The following is a 25044-nucleotide window of genomic DNA, read 5'->3' on the forward strand; positions in this document are numbered from 1 at the left end:
AAGGAATTTTACAGAAATGTGAAGAATAAGCTACATGCTGGGGGATATGTGAATTTAAATTTTGTGTGTTGGTAGCAGTGATTGGTAAATATTATCATCATAGTAATCCAGGCCCCTGTAGGAGTGAGTTTGATCATTTCCATGAAGAGCCATTTTGCATCAGCAGCTCCATGCTCCAGTGCTCTGGGAGAGTTTATAGTCCTGACACTTGAACACTGGATGACTGACTTGCTGTCCTTCATCACAACACAACACACACAAATCCTCCTCCTCATCACAAACATGACTCTGATCTGCATCCTCATCTGGACTCTCCTCTGCTGCTGCTTCACAGGTAAAGTCCAGACAATCAAACTCCTCTCCTCTATCAACATCTGTCCCTCTGAGATGAAGGCCACAAAACCATGATGCTACTTTGTGTTTTTGTCTCTGTATCCTCAGAGTCCAGAGGACAGGTCACAGTGACTCAGCCTGCAGCAGTGAGATCTGCTCTGGGAGCCTCTGTCACCATCTCATGTAGGACCGTTCAGGATGTAATTTTCTACAGCCCATACCACTGTTTATCCTGGTACCAACAGAAAGATGGAGGAACTCCTAAACGTATCATTTATGCTGCTTTGAATAGAGATTCAGGGATTCCAGGTCATTTTTCAGGCAGTGGATCAGGCTCTTCCTTCACTCTGACCATCAGTGGAGTCCAGACTGAAGATGCAGCAGTTTACTACTGTCAGGCTCATCATAACATCAACAATTACTACTCGTTCACACAGTGAAAAAGCGTCGCACAAAAACCTCCCTCAGTCAGACTGACCAGAAACTGAAGACTGAGACTGACATGCTCCGCTGAATACACCAACGCAATGATTCCTAAGGCAGATTGCACCTTTCATTTCTCTGTTAACATCCCAACATGCAACTCTGCCACTTTTCAGTAAAAGTCTAGAGTTGTCTGTCATGATTGTTGACCTGTGACTTGATCAAAGACATGACAGCTTTTTATAATCAACAGAAAATTAAAATCAAAATTAACTTTAATAAATAATCAGAAACTTTATAAGATAATTCAGTAATATCGTCATGAACATTAATCTTATTAAAGACAGACAGTGGAAAATCTGTACAGTAAGCATTGTCTCCTCTGATTCTGTGATAAAGTGGTGCACGTTTAATTTTGCACATTTTAGACAGAGAGTCATTTCCTTAAGCAGATAAAACCTTATACAGACAGAATAATTTGAAACAGGTTAAATTAGAGGATCAGGACATTGCATCAGAATGAAAGATATCTGAATTTTTACCAGGATCTTCTCTGTTCCTGTTAATGCTGACTGCCTCTTGAAAGACTGTTTTTCAGGGCACTTGGAAGTAAGGCATCAATAAGGAAATCGCTAAGATTAGATTAAACGATGTCGATGGATTGAACCAGTTGGAACTGGTTCTCACCTGGAACCAGTTCTCGATTCCCATCCCTACAGGAGACAGAGGCTAAGTAAGCTCACCTGCACACCATTGCTTTCTGGGCCTCTGACCTTGTTCGCTCTGGAAGGTGATGTGGTGATCAGCAAGCATCGTTTTTAGTTTGGCTGGGTTGTAGCGGAAAAATAATGACTAGTTTCATTCATGTCTGTGGGTAGGGGTCGGCTGTAGAGTCAGTTGACATGGAAGTCGGCATCTTCTCATCCACTCAGTGGCAGCCATCTGCCTGAGTCTTGTGACATCATTTAAACGTGACACAGCAGCAGAGCTGCATGCACCGCTGGCATGGGACATTCAAGACGAATGGACAGTCCAGTGATGTTTCAACTTCAGTTCAGCTGTCCTCCAAATTTTGCAAATTCCATTATAAATTTTGTGAGACAGTGCCCTCTGATGGTGTTATATAATGAGTGTGACAACCAACCCATGTGACAACCAACCCTGTTCTCCCCTACACTTAATGAGACATTAATGATATATTTAAACTGACCAAAGGTGATAGTCTGCTGGTTTCCTTCTTAAATTCTCAGTTATACACTGAATAACAACTTCCGTAGGATTCAGAGTGACTGAGCTGTCACTCAAAAACACATTGGCCAACAGGGATACACCCCAGAAATGCCCACCCAAATGTGACATTTGTGTCAGAACACAAGAAAAACCTGAAGGGGCACAAACAAAGGAGCAGGCAGAACAACTGTAAAAACAAGGAGCGAGAGCAAAAGTCTGATCCCTGAGAGAGAAAAAAAAAGCTTAAAACATATGTCGAAAATTGAATAACAAGTGACTTGTTTGCAAGTTTTAAATGTAAACTTCTTTTATGCTTTGATGACATTTTTTTGTTCTCAAATGCTCTTTTTTTTCTATACCAAAGAAGTTTTGTATTAATCTATCTGACGCAAAATTTACTCCAGACAGGCCCACCTATCTAGAACGATAGTTCCCTACACATCCTCATATCTCCTGAGACACAAAGAGCAACCTTTTTTCCTCTGACCACCAGAGGCATTGTTAGACATGCACTTAAATTCAACGCTCTCTCAGACTGGATTGACTTATATGAACACAAAACTCAACAAACCTTTTTAAGAACCCATTATTATCATCATCTCAAAACCCCATACTGCTGCCTCTATATGCCTTTATACAAACAGTAACAGCATTTAAAATAGTACTGCTGCAGAGTATTTTGTTGCTATAAAGAAGCGTTACTTGATGTCTGTTAAGATCAGTGTAATAGTAGTATCAACAAACATAAACACATCACATTATTGAATAACATGTCCAAAGAAGAAATGCCATTTATTCCATTTTTGAGATGATAATGCTAGTGCTAAAACTTTGTTCAATATCATACTTCATCAATCAAACTGGAAAAAATCATGTCTTTACCTCGTTGGCAGGATTTATTTCAGTGTCTGTTTTATTATTTTAGAAAAATTATCACCAAGAAACCTGATGATCAAATTTGTAAGGAAAATAAAGATGTGGGTGCTCATGTCATGGATCCTTTCAATAAAGGAATAAATAATTACATAGACCTTTTCTGGAACACAATAACCTCCTATTGCTCCACCTACTCCTCACACACTGCTGAATATCTATAAATGTCTGGCTTTCCTGCTCCTGTCAAATTTAGACATTTTATCTTGTCTCATTGTGCCAGCGTGCTGTAACAGTCTACTGTTCATAGTGTTTTGATGAAAGATGTCTGTTAACATACATGCTCTTTATGCTTTTTTTAAATGCATTTGTACATTGACAGCTCTATATGACTCAACATTCATTGCTGTGATAACTAACTGCACATTTACATGCCAGCCTTGAAGCAGAATATGTTTATGTTTTGGATTCCACTTTAGATCTTACAGACATAAGTATTTTATGAACTTTTTAAGTATGGATTTACCTTATTAGGGTCTTTCTAAGTAATGCTAGGCTAAATCAATGGATTTATAGTTTTGACGATATAGTAAAAAAAACAAAACCTTTAGTTGGAACATTTACAAATATTCAGCATTACTTGCATTAAAATAAAAGCAACGTGTCCAAACTTGACACCGAAGCCTTCCTTGTGTCAAAAAGCAAGTGGAATAATAATCTTAAACAAGTGGCCTATATATAAAACAAGTGTAGTTCAATTAAAATTAAAAGTTTAAAGGTGTTTGTCTTGATCTTTGTAAAAATGAGACACAAGGGCAGAAATGACGCTGAAAGCCAGATAATGCCATTGTATGCTGGTGATACTTGGCAGTTTGTATCTAATGACCAAAATACTTCTCATTGGTTTAATTTCTTTGGATTGATCTAATAAGTCATATGTTTCGTTACATCATTTTCATCAACATTTCCGTGTGGAGCCACTTTGCATCAGCAGCTCCATGCTCCAGTGCTCTGGGAGAGTTTAAAGTCCTGACACTTGAACACTGGATGACTGACAGCTGTCCTTCATCACAACACAAGAACAAATCCTCCTCAGCACAAATCCTCCTCCTCATCACAAACATGACTCTGACCTGCGTCCTCATCTGGACTCTCCTCTGCTGCTGCTTCACAGGTAAAGTCCAGACAATCAAACTCCTCTCCTCTATCAACATCTGTCCCTCTGAGATGAAGGCCACAAAACCATGATGCTGTTTTGTGTTTTTGTCTGTGTATCCTCAGAGTCCAGAGGACAGGTCACAGTGACTCAGCCTGCAGCAGTGAGCTCTGCTCTGGGAGCCTCTGTCACCATCTCATGTAGGACCAGTCAGGATGTTTTTTATGGCAAAGACAATCAATACCACCATATAGCCTGGTACCAACTAACAGATGAAGGAGTTGCTAAACAGCTAATATATGGTGTGAACACTCGGGTATCAGGGACTCCAAGTCGTTTTTCAGGCAGTGGATCGCACTCTGACTTCACTCTGACTATCAGTGGAGTCCAGACTGAAGATGCAGCAGTTTACTACTGTCAGAGTCATCATCAGATAAACAGTCAGCTGATGTACACACAGTGAAAAAGCGTGGCACAAAAACCTCCCTCAGTCACACTAAACAGAAACTGACCTGACTGCTGCAGCTGGAAATTTCTGCACAGACTGACACACTTCACTGAGGACAGACAACTTCTCACACAAAGAACAGTTTGTTTCATTAACAGCACAATTCCCTGTTTCATAATGAACACAACTGACAGATTATAATGACACAAGAACACAGTGATATATATATATATATATATATATATATATATATATATATAGGGGAGAGTGGGGTGAGTTGTGCCAGCTTTTACTCAAAGTGATTTTAAAGTGAGGCCATGACAGTAATGCCTCCAACTTAAGTATGTACATATATTTCAGGATTTGGTGCATCCCTGGGAACAATAACTTTGGATCCGAAATAATCTGTTTAAGAAATATAGCTTTCAGAAAAAAGTGGTCTCATGGCACAACTTGCCCCCAGTGCGGGGTAAGTTGTGCCTTTGGGGAGAATATGTTGGGGTAAATTGTGCCAGTGATTATTGAAGATAATTAAAGTAAAACAGAACATTTTAATCTCATAAACTGTAATGCTATGTAAAAGCAAGACAAATTCAATACAAAATTACTCATTTAAGTTTTATTTAGATTTCATCACCCTACTAAACTAATGGCATAAGTCATATTTTCTAGTTTTTGGGGAAACACAAAAATCTTTAATACATAATATGTAATATTTGTGAATCATTTAATAAAGTGATATTGGCCAATTCTGAACATCTCATTGTGGCTTAGGCCAGTTAAAATCTGAATAAAACTGCTCTTTAATAACAGTGCAAACTCAAAACTGAAATCGGTGTTAGCTAAATTAAACAAATGGCAGGTAAATCAAACACTGATGAGGCCCCTCTCCTCACTTCTCCAGCTGTTCTTGGCCTTTCTTTACTGGGTTCTAGGTGTGTAGGTCTCGGTGTGTGGATTTGTTAGGGTGGGTGTGTCAGTGTGTGTGGGTCTGGGTGAGAAGGTGTGTGGGTTAGGGTCTAGGCCTGTTGGTCTGGGATTTGTGTTTCTGAGTGTGTGGGTCTGGAGTTGTGGGTATTTGGGTCTGGTTGTGTGGGTGTCAGGGTTTGGATGTATCTTTGGGTCTGGGTTTATGGGTGTGCCACTGGCACAACTTAACCCAGGCCCTGTGGCACAAATCACCCCACCCCCATTATTTTTGAAAAACTAGCATGATCCAGCAGTTTAGAGCTAATATCATGCTAACTGTATAGACTCATTGTGTAGCCTAATAAAGCACTATAACATGTGTGAAATGTTTTTAAACTTTTCTTTAATTGTTCAGACACAGCAATCAAAAAGCCTTAGAAATTTTACTCCGAAAGGCAAAAATCTGTTTTTTGAGCTAAAATGTGCTTACCTCTCATGCCATGTGTCTCCCTTTTATACAGGATAAGTAAAATGGATGGCTCTTCAAAAATATGTGGTCACATGACCAATTTCTTCTATGGTTTTCTATAAACAAGGGGTGGCACTACTTCCCCTTTGGCAAAAATCCCCCTATATATATATATATATATATATATATATATATATATATATATATGTTAAGCCTTGTGACCGCATACAAGTCATTGTAACCCTGGAGTCTGGACTACAGTAAATAGCCTGTGGCCTTGAAGTAAATTTCCTGTTCAAGCAAAGGGTTTCCAGGATTTCAATCAACATTTCCAACTTTGGAAGTCAATGCTTTGAGACACTGGAAACTATCATAACTTAGCCAGAACTACAAAGTTAAAAGTGGATTTTCTATCGAGTATGTACTGTATATATATTAACACTGAACTCTACTGAGAGGTCTATGCACAAGGCCAGCATGCACCTCCTCAGAAATGTTGTTATAGTAAAAACAACACAAAGCCCTGTGATTGGATAGCACTGGTGACTGTTGGTCTCTGAGTAGCGCCTACAGGCATACAGTGTGTTCTAGAGCAGCCCCAAACTTCAGTATGCTGCAGCCCACTTTGTGACCTGAAAATCTTCTGGGGCTCGCCAAAACTCTTGTACAAACACTGTCATGAGATTTACTCATGTGTGAAAGATGAGGAGTCTGTCGACTTGCTGCGGCGTTCAGTAGCCATTTATTAACAGCATGTAAACAACGTGCATTCCACTCACTTACGCAGCACACATATGACGTCACACTCCCGCGACTACGGTGCCCTGTATACGCGTTTCATCACAAACACAACATTAGTCTAAAATTTATTCCTTAATTCATCATATTTTTATTTCATAAATTAGGAAATTTAATGCAAATGCTTTGCTTTCAGATATATATTAACTCACTAGTTCTCATAAAGGATTTGTGGGATTGTGAAAAAGAATTTTGTGAGCTACTGCCATTTATTTTTGTTTTGATCAAACATCTGCAGGTCTCTTAAATATCTGTTTCTTATATCCATCTCTGTTAATTTTCTTTGTGGCCCAGCAAGATCTTTACAAGTGGTATTAATGTCTCAGTGTCCACTGTGAAATTCTTCAAATCATGAAGCTAGAGGCACAGTACAATGAAACAGTGTCACCACTTAATCCTACACCAGTTAAACCATGACACTGGTTGATAAGGCTGAACTGGTTCATTACATCAGACAAAATGGATGATGCAAAGGAGATATGAGTGAAAGCCTCTGGCTGTGTTTTATTTCTTCTGAAACTTAACATAACAACATATAAACAAGTGTTTTATGATCATGATTTTGCTTTATGAAAGTGGATTTTCATTTCAATATCAGTGATTTTTAGTTATTGTAAATGACCTCTCACAGCCCACCTACAGCACCTCAGCGGGACACTAAAAGCTGTCTGGGTATCATAGAACAGAAATATTTTCATAAGATGCCATTCAAATTTGGGATAAGAAAGGAAATCAGGGTAACTTGACACATAAATCACACAAATTCCATGAAGTTTTTCCTGCCTTTCATTTGAAGAATTCATAACTGTGTCGTAATTTGGTCAGGTGGACGTGCATTGGGGGAAGCAAAGTGTAAAACCAAACTGCTGAGGGGCGTTCTGGCAACGTACTGCAGAGCAAATCAAACATGATACTGACATTTTTTTAAACACTAAATATTGTGTGTTTTAAATTTAGGTCAAATCAGTCAAAAGATAATGTTAACGCCTTACTCTTAACATCCTAGACAAACAAACATTTTGACATTTCACTAAAAAGTTGATCAAACTTAAATTTTTTGGCCAAAATCCTGAGATTTATGTTCATATGTTCACATTTTAACTGTGTGAAGGATTTAAACTGTAAGGTCTAAAAAAACAACAACAAAAAAATAAACCACATTGTGTCTCAAATAGTGGAAAACTCTGTCCTCCCAGTCCTCGCTGTAGCTGATTTGGCTCAAAAGCAGGTTTGATGTGTCATGGATGTTAAACATCTCCATAGCAGTTGTTAGATTTTCACCCCTAGGTGGTAAGCAAAGACTTAACCCAGAGTTTCATTCACATAAAACCCAATATAATTCACAAAGTTAACGAATAATAAACATTAAATCATTTCTAAACTGGTGTCTACCCAGCAAAATTGATTGACTGATAGAGATAATTGTGAGTGTGATCCAAGAGCAATCATTTCCATGTGAGCCACTTTGCATCAGCAGCTCCATGCTCCAGTGCTCTGGGAGAGTTTATAATAGAAGCATACATAATAGAAAATCCACTGTTTACTTCATAATTTTAGCTCAGTTATGATAGTTTCCAGTGTCTTAAAGCACTGACTTCCAAAGTTAGAGACTTTGATTGAAATCCTGGACACCCTTTGCTTTAACAGGAAATTTAGTTCAAGACTACATGCAATTTGCCATAGTCCAGACTCCAGGGTTAGGATAACTGGTAATGCTGTCACAAGGCTTAACATGAAAGGTGATCCAGGCAGGGACAGAAGTGTTAATTTTGACAGCTATTTTTGATTTAAGTCTCAGTCTTAGTCTTTCGTTATTGGTCACATTTTAGTCATTTCTACCCTTTAAAGCTTTAGTGTAGTTTTAGTCAACTAAAACTCAAAAACATTTTAGTGTAGTTTTAGTCCATCAAAAGCCTCACATTTTAGTCTTTACTTTTAGTCAAACCATTTATTCTCTTGACTTACATCTGGTACCAAATAATGGTGGTGTGTTTTATGCACCCTGCCAAACATGGGATCCCTATTTTCTACAGCTGAGAGGCAGAAGACACACAGAGACATTGTGATTTGCCGGATTTACCCACAGTGGAGAAAAATCACTGATTTTTGATGTCCGATGATAACTAAAATTACATTTTGGATTAGTTTTAGTCATCACAGATCAATCTTTGGCTAGTCTTACTTGAGTTATTGTCAAGGAAAAAATGCTGTCGATGAACATTTCTAGTCACAGTTTTAGTCGACAAAATTAACACTGAGGGAGAGTCTCCTTTCCCTCTTTATTCACTGCATAAATGGGAGAGTTAAACAAAGCATTTGGATGAAAACTTAATCTAAAAGAATTACAAAGGTACACATGAGTTGGTACTTAATGCAGATTATGTGACAGTCTCTTATATGTTTCCAAAGAAATAAAGACATGTCAATTGACTGACTTTGTTTTTGGTAAGAGAAAATGTTGTCAATCATTTCCATGTCGAGCCACTTTGCATCAGCAGCTCCATGCTCCAGTGCTCTGGGAGAGTTTATAGTCCTGACACTTGAACACTGGATGACTGACAGCTGTCCTTCATCACAACACAACACACACAAATCCTCCTCCTCATCACAAACATGACTCTGATCTGCGTCCTCATCTGGACTCTCCTCTGCTGCTGCTTCACAGGTAAAGTCCAGACAATCAAACTCCTCTCCTCTATCAACATCTGTCCCTCTGAAATGAAGGCCACAAAACCATGATGCTGCTTTGTGTTTTTGTCTCTTAGAGTCCAAGGAACAGGTCACAGTGACTCAGCCTGCAGCAGTGAGATCTGCTCTTGGAGCCTCTGTCTCAATCTCATGCAGGACCAGTGTCAATGTATATACCGGGGGCACGTATCATAATTTAGCCTGGTACCAACAGAAAGATGGAGGAACTCCTAAACTCCTCATTTACTATGCTAGCAGTCGAGCATCAGGGATTCCAGGTCGTTTTTCAGGCAGTGGATCACACTCTTCCTTCACTCTGACCATCAGTGGAGTCCAGGCTGAAGATGCAGCAGTTTACTACTGTAAAGGAGAAATTCATTGTGTCAACTATGATTGCTTCACACAGTGAAAAAGCATGGTACAAAAACCTCCCTCAGTCAGACTGAACAGAAACTGAACTGACTGCTGCAGCTGGAAGTTTCTGCAGAGACTGACACACTTCACTGAGGACAACCACAGTCACATACCTCATTGGACTATTACGGACGAAGCACTATTTGTTAATATGACTGTTTATGAATGATTCAAGCAACACCGTACATACATAATAGAAAATCCACTGTTAACTTGGTAGTTTTGGCTAAGTTATGATAGTTTCCAGTGTCTCAAAGCATTGACTTCCAAAGTTAGAAACATTGACTGAAATCCTGGATACCCTTTGCTTTAACAAGAAATTTATTTAAAGGCCAATTTACCATAGTCCAGACTCCAGGGTTAGAATGACTTGTATGCTGTCACAAGGCTGAACATGAAAGGTGATCTAGACAGGGACAGACCTGTTAATTTTGACAGTTGTTTCTAATTTTAGTCTCAGTCTGAGTCTTTCATTATTAGTCACATTTTAGTCATTTCTACCCTTTAAGCTTTAGTAAAGTTTTAGTCGACTAAAACTTCAAAACATTTTTGTCAAGTTTTAGTCCACAAAAAGTCCTCACATTCTAGTCTCTTCTTTTATTCAAAGCATTTATTTTCTTGCCTAAATCTGATACCAAACCATGGTGGTGTGGTCTCTGCACCCTGCCAAACCTGGGATCCCTGTTTTCTAAAGATGAGAGGCAGAAGAGATACAGAAACATTGTTTTTTGACAGATTTACCCAGAGTGGAGAAATATCACTGATTTTGAATGTCCATAGAAAACTAAATCACATTTTATTCTAATTTTAGTCATCACAGAAATATCTTGGTCTAGTAATTGTCATGAATAAAAGGCTTTTGATTAACATTTGTAGTCACAGTTTTAGTTGACAAAATTAACACTAAAGGAACAGCCTCCTTCCCCTCTTTATTCACTGTATAAACTGGAGAGTTAAGCAAAGCATTCGGATAAAAATTAAATCTAAAAGAATTACAGATACATATGAATTGGTAATTTATGCAGATTATGTTAAAGTTACTCATATGTTTCCAGAGAAAAAAATATTGGCCGACGTTATTTTGTTCAGTGAAAATATTGTCAATCATTTCCATGTGGAGCCAATTTGCATCTGCAGCTCCATGCTCCAGTGCTCTGGGAGAGTTTATAGTCCTGACACTTGAACACTGAATGACTGACAGCTTTCCTTCATCACAACACAACACACACAAACCCGACTCTGATCTGCGTCCTCATCTGGACTCTCCTCTGCTGCTGCTTCACAGGTAAAGTCCAGACAATCAAACTCCTCTCCTCTATCAACATCCGTCCCTCTGAAATGAAGGCCACAAAACCATGATGCTGCTTTGTGTTTTTGTCTCTTAGAGTCCAAGGAACAGGTCACAGTGACTCAGCCTGCAGCAGTGAGATCTGCTCTTGGAGCCTCTGTCTCAATCTCATGCAGGACCAGTGTCAATGTATATACCGGGGGCACGTATCATAATTTAGCCTGGTACCAACAGAAAGATGGAGGAACTCCTAAACTCCTCATTTACTATGCTAGCAGTCGAGCATCAGGGATCCCAGATCGTTTTTCAGGCAGTGGATCACACTCTTCCTTCACTCTGACCATCAGTGGAGTCCAGGCTGAAGATGCAGCAGTTTACTACTGTAAAGGAGAATTTCTTGCTACTAAATATGATTACTTCACACAGTGAAAAAGCATGGTACAAGCATGGTACTGACACACTTCACTGAACCTCTCTTTCTACAACAGATTGATTGAAAACATACATGATGCTGCTTAATAAAGGATTTATTTTCAGAGATATTTTTGCAAAAGTTAAAAAAAAAAAATAGACAAAAATTAAATCATGTTCTTTATATGTAATGAAAATGAAATATATTGAAGGAAGGCATCAGAAAATTATTAAGGCAAACAAATATAAAACCATTTTATATGCTGGTGATACACAATTTTACATTAATGATCTCCAATTCCTCCCCTTCCTTTTATCCTGAAAAGCCAAAATATTTTTAGTTCACATTTTAACAAAATCAAAAACAAATATTTAATTTGTCAACACTATGGTTAGGATTGAGACTGGTTATAAATATCTATCTGCAGCTGAGCTCCTGGCTTGCTGTATCCTACACAGTCCTCTTGTCTATCTTCTGGTTTTGCCTCTCTGCTCTCCTCTGTTTGGTTTTCATTAAGCTCTGAATCTTTATAGCCATTACACCTGTGATTTCTCAACGAACTATGCCAGGAGAATCTCCGTTCACAAACATTACAGCATATTAGTTTCTCCCCTCTGTGATGTGCCATGTGGAGTGTCAGATGCAGCTTTTGTCTGAATTTTTTGTCACACTCAGAGCAGCTGAAGGGTTTCTCTCCCGTATGAATCCTCATGTGTTTGCTCATAGTCCCTTGTTGTGTAAATCTTCTACAGCACACGGAGCAACTGTACGGTTTCTCTCCTGTGTGAATTCTCATATGTTGTGTCAGCTGACCTTTAATACTAAAACTTTTACTGCACTCTGAGCAACCATAGGGTCTCTCTCCCAGGTGAAGTCTCATGTGTTTTGTTAAACTGTTTTCTTTGACAAATCTCTCACCACACTCAGCACAGCTAAAAGGTTTTTGTCGAGAGTGAACTAACATATGTTTGGTCAGATTCCCATATTGGGCAAAACTTTTACTACACTCAGAACAGCTGAAGGGTTTCTCTCCTGTGTGAATTCTCATGTGATTTGTAAGATGGCCTTTTTGATCAAATATTTTACCACACTCAGAACAGCTATGCGATTTCTTATCAGTCTTTCTTCTTCTTGTTTTGATGTTTTCCATCCAGTTTGAACCTTTCCAACGCTGTGTTGTCCCTTTCCAATCAGCACTGTCATCAGTCTCAGTGTCAGAAGAGTCTTCGGTCTTGACCTCAATTTCTGGTTGTAAATCTCTCTTAGAAACACAGTACCTCGCTGCTTCTAGTCCTTCATAGTCCTCTCTATCAGCTTCTGTTTCCAGCTCATCAGTCTGTCTGTAATGGAGCTGTGAAGCCTGGGGTTTCTCATCATCATCTTCACTCTTCACAGTGGCAGGAACAAAAGTGAACTTGATGACATCATCCTCCTCTGGGCTTTGAAGCTGCTCTCCCTCCTGACTGCTCCACAGTTCCTCTGGTTCCTCTTTAATATGTGGAGGCTCAGTAATCTCCTGGTTTAGACTGCAGCTCCTCTCCTGATGCTCACTGGAAACTCCATTACTCACTGAGAGCTGTTGGACCTCATCTGGAAAAACTAAAATATGGAAGAACACATTGAAGAAAACTGAGTTTATAACAACAACTAAGCACAGAATAGAGATACTTGATATTTTTAGTTTAGTTTTTTTTTTTTTGTACCATTTTATTGTTCTGATCAAGTTACATGTCCTCTATTGTGCATTTTATATCTCAGTTTGAGTTCATACACATTTTCACAGAGTGATATTTGCAATCATTTGAAAACATCTACCTGTGTTTCTGCCAGGGATGTGCTGATTCATTCCTTGAATGAGATATAGATCAGTTTCTGACAGAGTTTCTGAGGATAAATCCAATTTGGCTCTGATATTAAAACTCTGAAGGATTAACCCCTGACACAGAAAGCAGGACACAGTACAACAGTATGGAAAATATAAATACTAGGTTTATGACATGACACAGACAGCTTAACTGGATATCAAAGACAATGGGCGGATCCATTTTTTGCCATTCTATGTTCACCAGAACTTTGCCTGCCAAATGGGACCCTATCATCAGTGCACAGATAGTCTGTGCACTTCATTTGGATGTACTTCACATTTCTTACACCACCAGCCTCTACAACAGAGCAAAAAATCTGGGGGGATTGTCACACATTTAGGTCCCCTCCCTATCGGATATTAGGCTAATTATGAATGCCATCTGTACAGATGTTAATTATCCAGGATCACTGTAGTCCTGTACTGGAAACATTTAAAACAACTGCAAATATCTTTTTTTTTAAATTCTCCCTTTGTGTTTAGATCTGTTAGAGTCAGAGAATTCATCAAAAAATCAACTTTTTTTAAACATTTTATCTGAGCTTAAAGATGGTAACTTTGATGGCAGAATTCTGTTAAGTATCAGATGACATTCATTAACTCATCAAAGGTCACAGGCACCACTTTTATCCCTTACTTGTAAAAACATCCTACACTTAGCAGATAACAAAGGCTTCAGTCAGCTCACTAGTGGTGATGTTTTATGCAGATATACAAGTAGACTAATAGTAAAGTGAAACCAGACTACTAGTGTTGTGTGAAAAACAACAGCAAAAGAGAAAACAGAGAAGGCAATTTCAACTTTAAATATTAAATAAATGTGCACATAGATTTATTGGTTAACTGGTTTTAACAGACGGCATCACATTACACCTACTCTTGCTTCCCTCCACTGGGTACCTGTCATTTTTAGAATTGATTTTAAGATATTATAACCTGACACGCTGGATGGATTTGTTTCACACATCCATATGGTAAAGCGTCATTAGGAAACGTTTTAGAAAAGGCAGAGGATTTGAAAAAAACTCGGGAGTGTGATTGGATGAATGTTCTGTCTATCACATCTCTACGGGCCAATCAGAGCAACAAAACATGTGACGAAGCTGCTATTGAGTGAAACATGGCGACTATAGACATGTAAGTACTCGACTTTTGTCATTTTTGAAAAAAAAAAAACAACTCACTGCTGTCCTTTGTTCTTCTTTTAATGAAGAAATGTTGTCAAGTTCTGATAAAACTGGCGCTTTAGTAGCATCAATGCTAATCTCTTCCTCCATAACTGCATAGCTCTTGCTGCTGCTTATTTACATCATGACTCTGCTGCCCCTGAAAGTACTGCCCCTCGTAGCTGATTGGTCCTGTCACTTTCTAACTGGGCCCAAACAGTTCAGATGGGAGCTTTGCAGATGGATTCGCCAGTGAAAAACAAGGAAACGGGCGTATCCATCTGCTTTGCAAGGTTAAAGATATTACTGATCACTTTTAAAGGAGACATATTATACCCTTTTAAGACAAGCTTAAATTGGTCTCAGAGGTTCCCAAAACATGCCTGTGAAGTTTGTTGCTGAAAAAAAAAAACTCCAGTATAGGATTTTTGTACGTTTAAAACCCCCTCTATTTCAGCCCTTCTCAGAAAGAGCCGTTTCTGTGTCTGTGGCTTTAAATGGTAATTAGCTGTCTGACTCCACCCCTCTCTGGAAATGGATGCAGTACTCCTGTTACTACAGACACTTTTATCCAAAGTTAACTTGACTGGGATTTGAACCATTAATCTCCCAGACTGTAGTCAGCAGGATTACCCACTGAGCTATCCAGCATCTCAGCTGGTAATTGAGAGGATCAGTAGAGGAGGGCAGAACTTTCCTCAAAGTGGGGGAGGGCCAACCAAACCTGGGGGCGGGTGCTTACGCTCCTGGTGAGGTCAACAGGAGCTAGATCTGAGAACAGCTTGTTTCAGCACACATTTTCTGAAAGGTGGAGAAAGAGAGGGGGAGAGGGAATGGATTTTTCTAGTATTTGAGGGGATTGTGGACAGGCCAGGAGCGCATATTTGTATTGGAAAAGCCTGAAAAAGTAATTTTTGCATAATATGTCTCCTTTAAAGCTCTCATGGGTTTAGCCCCAGGTTATATCACTGAGATGGTGACCCCTTATGAGCCCTCACGCAGCCTTAGATCCTCGGGCAGGGGGTTCCTGGTCATTCCAAAGTTGAGACTCAAATCTAAAAGAGTCAGGGCTTTTGCTGTCAGGGCCCCTCGACTTTGGAATGACCTGCCCGAGGAGATAAGGCAAGCAGATTTAGTGACATCTTTTAAATCACTCCTTAAAAATCACTTTTACAGAATTGCTTTTATATGACACTTCCTTTAACTTATTTTATTATCACTCTTTTATTTATTTTGCTGTTCTTACTCCTTTTTATCCTTAACCTTACATTACAATCTCAGTATCCTCTATTTTCAATATTTCACTTGTTCCTTCTCTTCTATCTGCTTTTGATCTTCTTATTTTTGTTTTATTGCTAATGATGTGATGTTGTCGTCTATGTGTGTATACAGTTATGCTTTCATATATCATACTGTCTTTTCCTGGATATTTTCATCTTCTAGTATTTTTACTGCCTTTAAGATCATCTATGTAAATCCCATTCCTTTCAACTGTGCTATTTTTGTAGAATTTTGTGTTTCAGTTCGTTTTGATTTTCTGTTTGATTATCAAGACTTTCTCTGTTTGGTTTATTGCTAATTTGTTATATTTTGTGAATCCCTTAGTTCTTGCTATTGCTCTGTCTGTTAAAGCACTTTGTTTTTAAAGGTGCTATACAAATAAAGTTATTATCCTTATTATTATTATTAACTGCACAGATATTATAAACAGATATTTCTTATTTACTTCTTGGATCTCTGATTACCTAAATCTAAGTATTTTAAAATGTGTGATCTTTAAAGCTTTGCCTTAGCCATAGTTCTGCATGATTTAGTAAAAATGTGCCGCCACTACTACTACTACTTTAAAAACATAAGTAAACAGAGAAACTGCACTTTTACAGCATTATACAATAGTTGTGTACTTTTCCCACCTCTGCTGATAACATCACACTGCTGTAGTCAATCTGACTACACCATAAAACTCTCACATACAGGTAGAAATAGACCCTGTTTCCTGAGGTTATATAAGATATCTTTTACTCACCAAACAACTGTCAGAAAAGGGATTTTAAATGCCTAAAGTTATATTATCAGGAGCTAGCTGCGGCTAACACTGCTGTGTGGATGTGAATGCTATCTAAAGGCTCAGCTCTCTGAAACATTTACAGTAACTAAGATTACGGAAGAAGAAAGACAACAAACCTGAAAGATCCTGAAACCTGGACATTTTCTCAAATACCTAAGAGTCGGGGACCGTAAGAATTCAACTGCTCCTACAGGACGTTTAGTTATAAAGTCGCGCTAGATTATGCTATGTGTGCCTGACAGAAGGAGCGGCTGAAACCCGGAAACAAAAACACTACTTCCTGTACATTCATCCGGCCTTCAAAATAACAGCCGAGCCCCAAATTACTTGGTGTGCATACATGTCCAGTTCCTCTCCTGTGATATCCACCATGTTCATGAGAATTCTGGCCTTCTAAAGCAGTGTTTCCCAACCATTTTTCCTTGGAGCCCCCCGTACATGCTCCTCAGAAAAGCGGAGCCCCCCCCCAGGACCCAAGAGAGAAGAAAAAGTGACACATTGCTGCCAAAAATCAACATAGATTTTAATTGTTCCACTGATAAAACCCTAAAAAGGGTCCATGCATACTTTTCTTAACAGAAGACCTTTGTATGAACTACTTTATAACTGCTTTATCATGGTTTTAGTCAATATTTGCAGACCTATTTTTGGCAGCCTCAGAGCAGACAAAGCCTCGCGCCCCCCCCTAAGATCTCTGGCGCCCCCCCTGGGGGGTCCTGGACCCCAGGTTGGGAACCAAGGTTCTAAAGCACCCTTTCGACCCTCCCTCAAATGTCAGCTGCACAATGGGCTCGATGCACTCCAGGAGGTTACGTATTTCCGGTGGAAAATAAGGCCGCTTCACAACTTCCGCCCAACGATAAGTGCTAAGCCAAAACGGAATCTAAACCATCCTATACTACTTTAATTTGTCCGTTTAGTTGTGTTTTTTGTTTCGATTGTTGTCTGTGTTTACTCTACTATCATCACTTGGCATCCAAACAAGCTAAAATGATGTTTCAATAACAGGTTAAAAGCACTTCTGGACATCGTTGCTGCGTGCTGCAGTGTACATCTTCAGCTAAATTAACTCATCATTGACAGTCAGCTCAGGAAATTTATGCAAAGAGCGAGTAAACCGCAACAAATTTGCCATCAAACACCATTCTCTTCTCCTGACGGGAAGTGTGGGAGCTGTATAATGTCAAATGCAGAAGCAGTTGGTGCATAGACCCATTTATCTTCATGAAAGCCAAGAAACATCTTTGGCCATGCAAATTAATGGTGATCAGAACCAGAGTTTTGACTCAAATCTTCACTTTGCTCCACCACCTTTTCACTCTCCTCACAGCATCTGCATTGGGCAGTTGCCTTAGCTCAGCTCTTACTCACTCTCTTTTCCTTTATTCTTTTAGGACCATTTTGCTGGGCTTGGAAAATGATTTACTTTACAATGGAGGCGTAGCACATTCCTCATTACATCCCTTTTCTCCAAATCTTCCACACCTTCATTGTCCTTTACAGATAGCAGCAACATGTTCATGCTGCTGACAGCAGTATTGCACCTGAGCGGAGCTTTTACAAATGGTTTCACCTGGTAAGAAACATAGTCAAGGGATACTCTATCTCCATCAATTGACAGAGGTAGTTTCTTCTCTTTCTCCTCAGTAATACCTGGTCAATCTTCTGGCCTTAAAAACTCATTGAATGACCAAAAATGACTCCATCAAAATGGACAGAGGCACACCACTTACCACCCCTTTCTTGCTTCCTTTGTTTTTTCTTCTCCACCACCACTACCAGGGGGAGCATTGTTCTTGCCTACAGTGACAGATCATGCTACGTGCAGGTCATGCACCATTTTTGATGTAGGTGCAAACAAACAGCAGCAATTCCGTTCACTTTGCTGGGAAGATCCTGATCCCAGTGCAATGATTTGCAATTCGGGGAAGTGGTGTGATGCAGGGCCTTGGGATAATTAACATTTTAAACAAAAACTGAGAAACGACAACACCTCCAGAATTTAATTTTTCAAGTTCCCAGGCCACAAAAAAGGAACATGAGACAAACATTAAGGGCAAAGACTAGTTCACTGAGACACTGGGTAACATTGAGGCAAAAGCAAAGACCATTTGAAGACAGCCAACAGTTCACCTGCATAAATATCATCAGATATTACAATAAATGTAGGTTTGGGTTCTCAATGCACTTGTTTGTCTTTCTCTCGTCACTTCTTTCTGGGAGTAACTTGTTCTTTTTTATAAGGTCAGTTTCTGTTCTGTCTGACTAAGGGAGGCTTTTAAACATCTTTACATTTTGATATTGTTCAGTGATACATATGTAGATTTGTCTTATGAACGACATTTTGTAAATCAGCAGATGTACAATCTGCACTGTTTGTATTTTTCAAAACTGGAGTGAGCAGAATCATTTCCATGTAGAGCCACTTTGCATCAGCAGCTCCATGCTCCAGTGCTCTGGGAGAGTTTATAGTCCTGACACTTGAACACTGGATGACTGACAGCTGTCCTTCATCACAACACAACACACACAAATCCTCCTCCTCATCACAAACATGACTCTGATCTGCGTCCTCATCTGGACTCTCCTCTGCTGCTGCTTCACAGGTAAAGTCCAGACAATCAAACTCCTCTCCTCTATCAACATCTGTCCCTCTGAAATGAAGGCCACAAAACCATGATGCTGCTTTGTGTTTTTGTCTCTTAGAGTCCAAAGAACAGGTCACAGTGACTCAGCCTGCAGCAGTGAGCTCTGCTCTGGGAGCCTCCGTCACCATCTCATGCAGGACCAGTGTAAATGTTTATAACAATAACTATTTATGCTGATACCAACAGAAAGATGGAGGAACTCCAAAACTCCTCATTTATCGTGCTAGCACTCAAGCATCAGGGATTCCAGATCGTTTTTCAGGCAGTGGATCACACTCTTCCTTCACTCTGACCATCAGTGGAGTCCAGGCTGAAGATGCAGCAGTTTACTACTGTACAGGAGAATTTGATTGTACCAAGTATGATTGCTTCACACAGTGAAAAAGCGTGGTACAAAAACCTCCCTCAGTCAGACTGAACAGAAACTGAACTGACTGCTGCAGCTGGAAGTTTCTGCACAGACTGACACACTTCACTGAGGACAACCACAGTCACACATGTACACTCTGTTCAGATCCCTTTCCTAAAACCCCTTTATCTAAAATCACAAAACAACAATACAAGATGCTGTTTAATAACAGATAACATTAAATAGAACAAAAGAAATTGATCCAAATACCTACGGCAGCTGTCAAAAGCATCATTTTCACATTGTTCCTGTGACAGAGATGTTATTTCTACATGTTGTTGAATTGCTGTGAATATCTCAAGAATGCATGAAGGGAATTTTGTCAAGTCCGACAAAAACCAACACTCAGACTCAATGGTGAACTAAAACGATTTTAGAGGTCAAGGGTCAAAACCATGTTATATGTTGTGAGGACGTGGTAATAGCCCACTCCTATGCTCCCTTGACTCATTCTTGGCTTTTAGAAAAAAATAAAACATCTTTAAAACAGGGACAAAGGGTGTTGACTGCCACTCCAGACATGAAAAAATGTTTACAAAAAATAAGGAAGAAAATTTACCTGTAAATAAATAAGTGAAGCAAAATAAGAAGAAAAATTTAGATTTTTGTTTAAACTAAATGTGTAACTACAGGAGATTTATCCTGATTCAGATATTCATGGAAAAAAAGTTATGAACTGAGATTGTAAGACTGAAACACAGCAGAATAAATGTAGCATTTGTCTTTTAAAACTAACCAAATGATTTTATGATTAATTTTCTAACTGTTTCCTTCTTCTGAATGATAAAACCTAAAGTAGTCATATCAATCCAAAAGAAAAGAGGATCTAAAATAGAACCTACACCACAGGTAATACTGGAGATGGAAGATGTGTGGTTACCTATGGTGGCCATTAAGGTTTTGTTTTAGGAAAAAAGCCAACATAGACTGTAAAATCATCCACTGAGACTCTGAAACCTCTCATTATAGAAAGACACAAGTCTCTGACTCTGACACAAATAAACCAACTCAAATGTTTGTGTGTTTATTTGTAGAACAAAGTTCTGACTTTATTAAACTGAGTTCCTTCAATGTTCACTGAAAAATGTTCAAATGACGCCAATATGACCTAAATTAAAGGACAAAAACATGGAATTCAAATTTTATTATTTTTGCCATTTTAAACATCAAACATACAAGAGGGAAGAAAAGCTTGTGATGAATCATTAAATCAAAGAAAGAGACAGAAAGACATTTTTGTTCACAGACTGAGAAGAAAAATCACCATGAGAGTAAAACCAGCAGCAGAGTCCCAGGGAGTCAGATCAGAACTGGGAACACTTGTCTTTCATCAGAGTCTCTGTGACTGGAGCCTGGCAGCCCTGGGTGGCCTCACAGGTCACAGAGCCCAGCTTCCTCCACTGGTCTGCAGTGATCCTCAGGGTGCTGCTCCAGCTGTAGAGAGCGTCCTTGTCTAGCACCGCAGGGCTCCTGCTCTCCTCCCCGCAGCTGATGCTGCTGCTGCCGTCCACCTTCCAGGCCAGACTCCAGCCTGAGGGGAAGCCCTTGTTGGCCAGGCACATGAGCGTGGCCGTGGTACCCTGCTGCAGCTCCTCACGGGAGGGGGGCAGCACCGTCAGGGTGGGACGTGCATCACCTAGGAGACACCAATCAGCTTAGAGGACAGGGAGCACACAGCAGCCAATCAAACACTTGGACAGCTTGAATGTGTGACAGTTGATTTTCTGTTTTTAGGACTTTCTGTCAGATGTTTTTTCTGCTCCACCAGTCACTCACTCACACATTGTTTCACTTCCCTTTAAGAAGCCTCTCATGCACATCAGCACAGAGACCATCATCACACTGAGAGGATCAACAGAGATCAGACTACAATAAATATTTAGATATAAAATTTAAATAAATCACATCTGAATCATCCCTAATATGTCTTTATATTTTCTTTTTAGCAGAATATTAACAGACTACAATCAAGTAGTTTTTTGGTAATTTAAAACACACAAGATGATCAGAAAAATATTAGTTTTCAAACAAAATAATCATCAGATCAAAGATTGTCCACTTTTTTAAATACTGTTGTAGATCATTACTTCGTAAAATTCAAAGCAGAAAAAGAACCGCTGAGTAAAGCTGATCAGAGTAAACCTCCAACATGAGGGAGGACATATTAAAGACATGAAAACTTCACCAGTCAAATTTAAACACAAATATTTATACACAACAAAACAAAATAACTGAGTTTAGACATTTTTCCTCCACTTTAGTTTTCAGTATTAAAACAGAAACTTACTTCTTGAAACATCCAGTCTGGTTCCTCCACCGAACGTGTGCCACAGTGATACAAACTCATTGAGCCGCCGTACAAAAACCTCTGACAGTAGAGAGACACGGCTCTCTGACTTTAACACAAACAAACTGCTGGAAGCAGCTCTTGGTTCAAATAATAAAGCTCAAATAGGATAATAAAACTATTATTTTCCTTAAAGTAAGCATATTTTTAGATTGGTGTGAATTTTTTAAAATATCCCACAGGTGAGACTTCTCTAACTGAGTCAGTAACTTCATTCATGGTGCAAAAGTGCCTAATGCCCAAACGCATTCTGGTAAACCCTACAGATTAAGGGATGGTTGTTGAATAATTTGAGTACAATAAAAAACAAATATTTAGAGTGATTGAATACTTTTGTTCTAAACTTCAAAAGTGTTAAATTACCTCAGAAGAAAAGCAGTTTTAGATTGGTAAGTTACCAAAACTGTTTTTTTTTTTTTAACAACCTCTCACAGATCAGTCTTACAGCGTACTTTGAAAGGTTTCCTGTTCAATATCTTTTTTACATGCTTAATTGGGTACCCATACCACCTTCATATGAGCAGAAATAAACTGTCAGGCCTGATTTATGCTTCTGGGTTGAGGCTATGCCAGTTCCTATACTGTAGGTCCATGCAGCCCTGAATAATACAGGTTACATTCATGTCAACTAAAATAAGGTCTAAAAATGTTAGTCAACTACCTTTGGTTCCATGAGCAAGACTAGACTAGCTACACATAGATATTTGGTTATTAAAACTCTGACAAAATGTAAGTTGAGTTTTTGTCAAGGAGACTAAAAAGAGACTAAAATGTTAGTGCTGGACTGAAGATCAGTCAAAATCCATATTTCTCCACTGTACTTATACAGAATGTCAGGATTTTGGTGGGCAGATGGCTGAGTGCAGAGGTCATTAACTACATCAAAACAAGGGCCAGATTTTGTCTTTTAACTAGATTTAGATGGATTTTGTCAAATTCACCAGAATAAAATAAATGCTTTAGTCTAATACACATATTATTTTTTATTTATTTTTCTTTCAAAATGTAAACATTTTAGGCATTTACTGTGAGATCAGTCCCTATCATCTATACTGCAGTCAGCCACAAGGGGGCGATTGAAATATTTTAGCTTCATATTTCCAGGACTGTCATAATGTCCATGCCAAGGTTTGATGCTAGAGTGCTGCTTCCTGTTCGGTGAAAAACGTTTTTTCTTGCCTCTCATTTGAAGAATTCATAACTGTGTCATAATTTGGTCAGGTGGACGTGCATCAGGAGAAGCAAAGTGTAAATCCTCACTGCTGAGGAGTATTTTGGCAACGTACTGCAGAGCAAATCAAACATGATACTGACATTTATAAGATACTAATTAGAGCGTATTTTAGATTGAGCTCAAATCAGTCAAAAGATAATGTTGACATCTTACTCTTGACATTCTAGACTAACCAACATTTTCAAATTTCACTAAAAAGTTGATCAAACTTAAAATTTTTGGCCAAACTCATGAGATTTATGTTCATATGTTCATATTTTGACTGTTTGAAGGAATTTAAGTGTAAGGTCCAAAAAACAAACAGACAAACAAACAAACAAACAAACAAACAAACAAACAAACAAACAAACAAGATAAACCACATTGTGTCTCAAATAGTGGACAATGCTGTCCTCCCAGTCCTCACTGTAGCTGATTTGGTACAAAAGTTGGTTTGATATGTAATGGTTGTTAAACAAGTCCATAGCAGTTGTTAGATTTTCACTCCTAGGTGGTAAGCAAAGACTTTACCCAGAGATTAGTTCACATAAAACACAAGATAATTCACAAAGTTAACAAAAAAAAAAAACAAACAAACATTAAAACATTTCTAAACTGGTGTCTACCCAGTAAAATTGATTGACTGTTAAAGATTATGAGTGTGATCCAAGAACAATCATTTCCATGTAGTCACTTTGCATCAGCAGCTCCATGCTCCAGTGCTCTGGGAGAGTTTATAGTCCTGACACTTGAACACTGGATGACTGACAGCTGTCCTTCATCACAACACAACACACACAAATCCTCCTCCTCATCACAAACATGACTCTGATCTGCATCCTCATCTGGACTCTCCTCTGCTGCTGCTTCACAGGTAAAGTCCAGACAATCAAACTCCTCTCCTCTATCAACATCCGTCCCTCTGAAATGAAGGCCACAAAACCATGATGCTGCTTTGTGTTTTTGTCTCTGTATCCTCAGAGTCCAGAGGACAGGTCACAGTGACTCAGCCTGCAGCAGTGAGCTCTGCTCTGGGAGCCTCCGTCACCATCTCATGCAGGACCAGTGTCAATGTTTATTTTGAGGGCACGTATTATAATTTAGCCTGGTACCAACAGAAAGATGGAGGAACTCCGAAACTCCTCATTTACTATGCTAGCACTCAAGCACCAGGGACTCCACGTCGTTTTTCAGGCAGTGGATCATACTCTGACTTCACTCTGACCATCAGTGGAGTCCAGGCTGAAGATGCAGCAGTTTACTACTGTAAAGGAGAAATTCATTGTGTCAACTATGATTGCTACACACAGTGAAAAAGCGTGGTACAAAAACTCCCTCAGTCAGACTGAACAGAAACTGAGCTGACTGCTGCAGCTGGAAGTTTCTGCACAGACTGACACACTTCACTGAGGACAACCACAGTCACACATGTACACTCTGTTTAGATCACAAAACAACAATACAAGATGCTGTTTAATAACAGATAACATTAAATAGAACAAAAGAAATTGATCCAAATACCTACGGCAGCTGTCAAAAGCATCATTTTCACATTGTTCCTGTGCCAGAGATGTTATTTCTATATGTTGTTGAATTGCTGTGAATATCTCAAGAATGCATGAAGGGAATTTTGTCAAGTCTGACACAAACCAACACTCAGACTCAAGGGTGAACTAATATGATTTTAGAGGTCAAGGGTCAAAGCCACGTTATATATTGTGAGGACGTGGTAACAGCCTACTCCTATGCTCCCTTGACTCAATCTTGGCTTTTAGAAAAAGTATAACCTCTTTAAGGACAAAGGGTGTTGACTGCCACTCCAAACATGAAAAACGGTGAAAAAACAAAGAGGAAGAAAATTTACCCATAAATAAATTTATGAAGCCAA

The 25044-nt window shown here is 39.1% G+C and overlaps 2 protein-coding genes and 3 gene segments (V, D, J or C); 3 read left to right on the forward strand and 2 right to left on the reverse strand.

Annotated features, from left to right (window-relative positions):
• The first annotated feature begins 206 nt into the window (after positions 1-206).
• Positions 207-4478, forward strand: LOC121523473 (immunoglobulin kappa light chain-like). Its single transcript, XM_041808383.1, has 4 exons — positions 207-334; positions 442-769; positions 3837-4033; positions 4141-4478. Exons 1-4 carry the CDS (start codon positions 220-222, stop codon positions 4476-4478), a joined length of 978 nt encoding a protein of 325 aa, XP_041664317.1. The 5' UTR covers positions 207-219.
• A 4660-nt stretch (positions 4479-9138) lies between these two features.
• On the forward strand, positions 9139-9736 carry LOC121523474. The segment is given in 2 exon segments: positions 9139-9304; positions 9405-9736. Coding segments are annotated over 2 exon segments (384 nt in total).
• A 1932-nt stretch (positions 9737-11668) lies between these two features.
• On the reverse strand, positions 11669-16755 carry LOC121523606 (zinc finger protein 501-like). 3 transcript variants are annotated; one of them, XM_041808543.1, is made up of 3 exons: positions 16656-16755; positions 13257-13325; positions 11669-13040 (listed from the first exon to the last, which is right to left on the reverse strand). In XM_041808543.1, the coding sequence occupies exons 1-3, from the start codon at positions 16678-16680 to the stop codon at positions 11833-11835; spliced, it is 1302 nt and encodes a 433-aa protein (XP_041664477.1). In that variant the 5' UTR covers positions 16681-16755; the 3' UTR covers positions 11669-11832. The 3 variants fall into 3 exon arrangements, with proteins under 3 accessions (XP_041664477.1, XP_041664478.1, XP_041664479.1); XM_041808544.1 differs by having other exon boundaries at positions 13257-13289; positions 16656-16746; XM_041808545.1 differs by lacking the exon at positions 13257-13325 and having other exon boundaries at positions 16656-16746.
• A 3869-nt stretch (positions 16756-20624) lies between these two features.
• Positions 20625-21446, reverse strand: LOC121523655. The segment is given in 2 exon segments: positions 20625-21232; positions 21377-21446. Coding segments are annotated over 2 exon segments (390 nt in total).
• A 2420-nt stretch (positions 21447-23866) lies between these two features.
• The window catches only part of LOC121523649, an 820099-nt gene continuing 818921 nt past the window's right edge, over positions 23867-25044 (forward strand). The window contains 2 exon segments of the V gene segment in view: positions 23867-24030; positions 24138-24422. Of these exon segments, the coding sequence occupies positions 23979-24030; positions 24138-24422 (337 nt within the window).

Source organism: Cheilinus undulatus, linkage group 16, assembly GCF_018320785.1.
Source record: "Cheilinus undulatus linkage group 16, ASM1832078v1, whole genome shotgun sequence".
NCBI classification, from domain to species: Eukaryota; Metazoa; Chordata; class Actinopteri; order Labriformes; family Labridae; genus Cheilinus; species Cheilinus undulatus.

Bases quoted from the DNA above. Each gene is read 5' to 3' on its own strand.
- LOC121523473 (XM_041808383.1), top strand. From the start codon at position 220: ATGACTGACTTGCTGTCCTTCATCACAACACAACACACACAAATCCTC. The intron at 335-441 runs GTAAAGTCCAGA...CTGTATCCTCAG, and splicing joins CCTCTGCTGCTGCTTCACAG to AGTCCAGAGGACAGGTCACA. The intron at 770-3,836 runs GTGAAAAAGCGT...TTCCGTGTGGAG, and splicing joins AATTACTACTCGTTCACACA to CCACTTTGCATCAGCAGCTC.
- LOC121523606 (XM_041808543.1), bottom strand. From the start codon at position 16,680: ATGTCCAGGTTTCAGGATCTTTCAG. The intron at 13,326-16,655 runs GTTTGTTGTCTT...ATTTATCCTCAG, and splicing joins CAGGTTTCAGGATCTTTCAG to AAACTCTGTCAGAAACTGAT. The intron at 13,041-13,256 runs GTAGATGTTTTC...TCCATATTTTAG, and splicing joins CATCCCTGGCAGAAACACAG to TTTTTCCAGATGAGGTCCAA.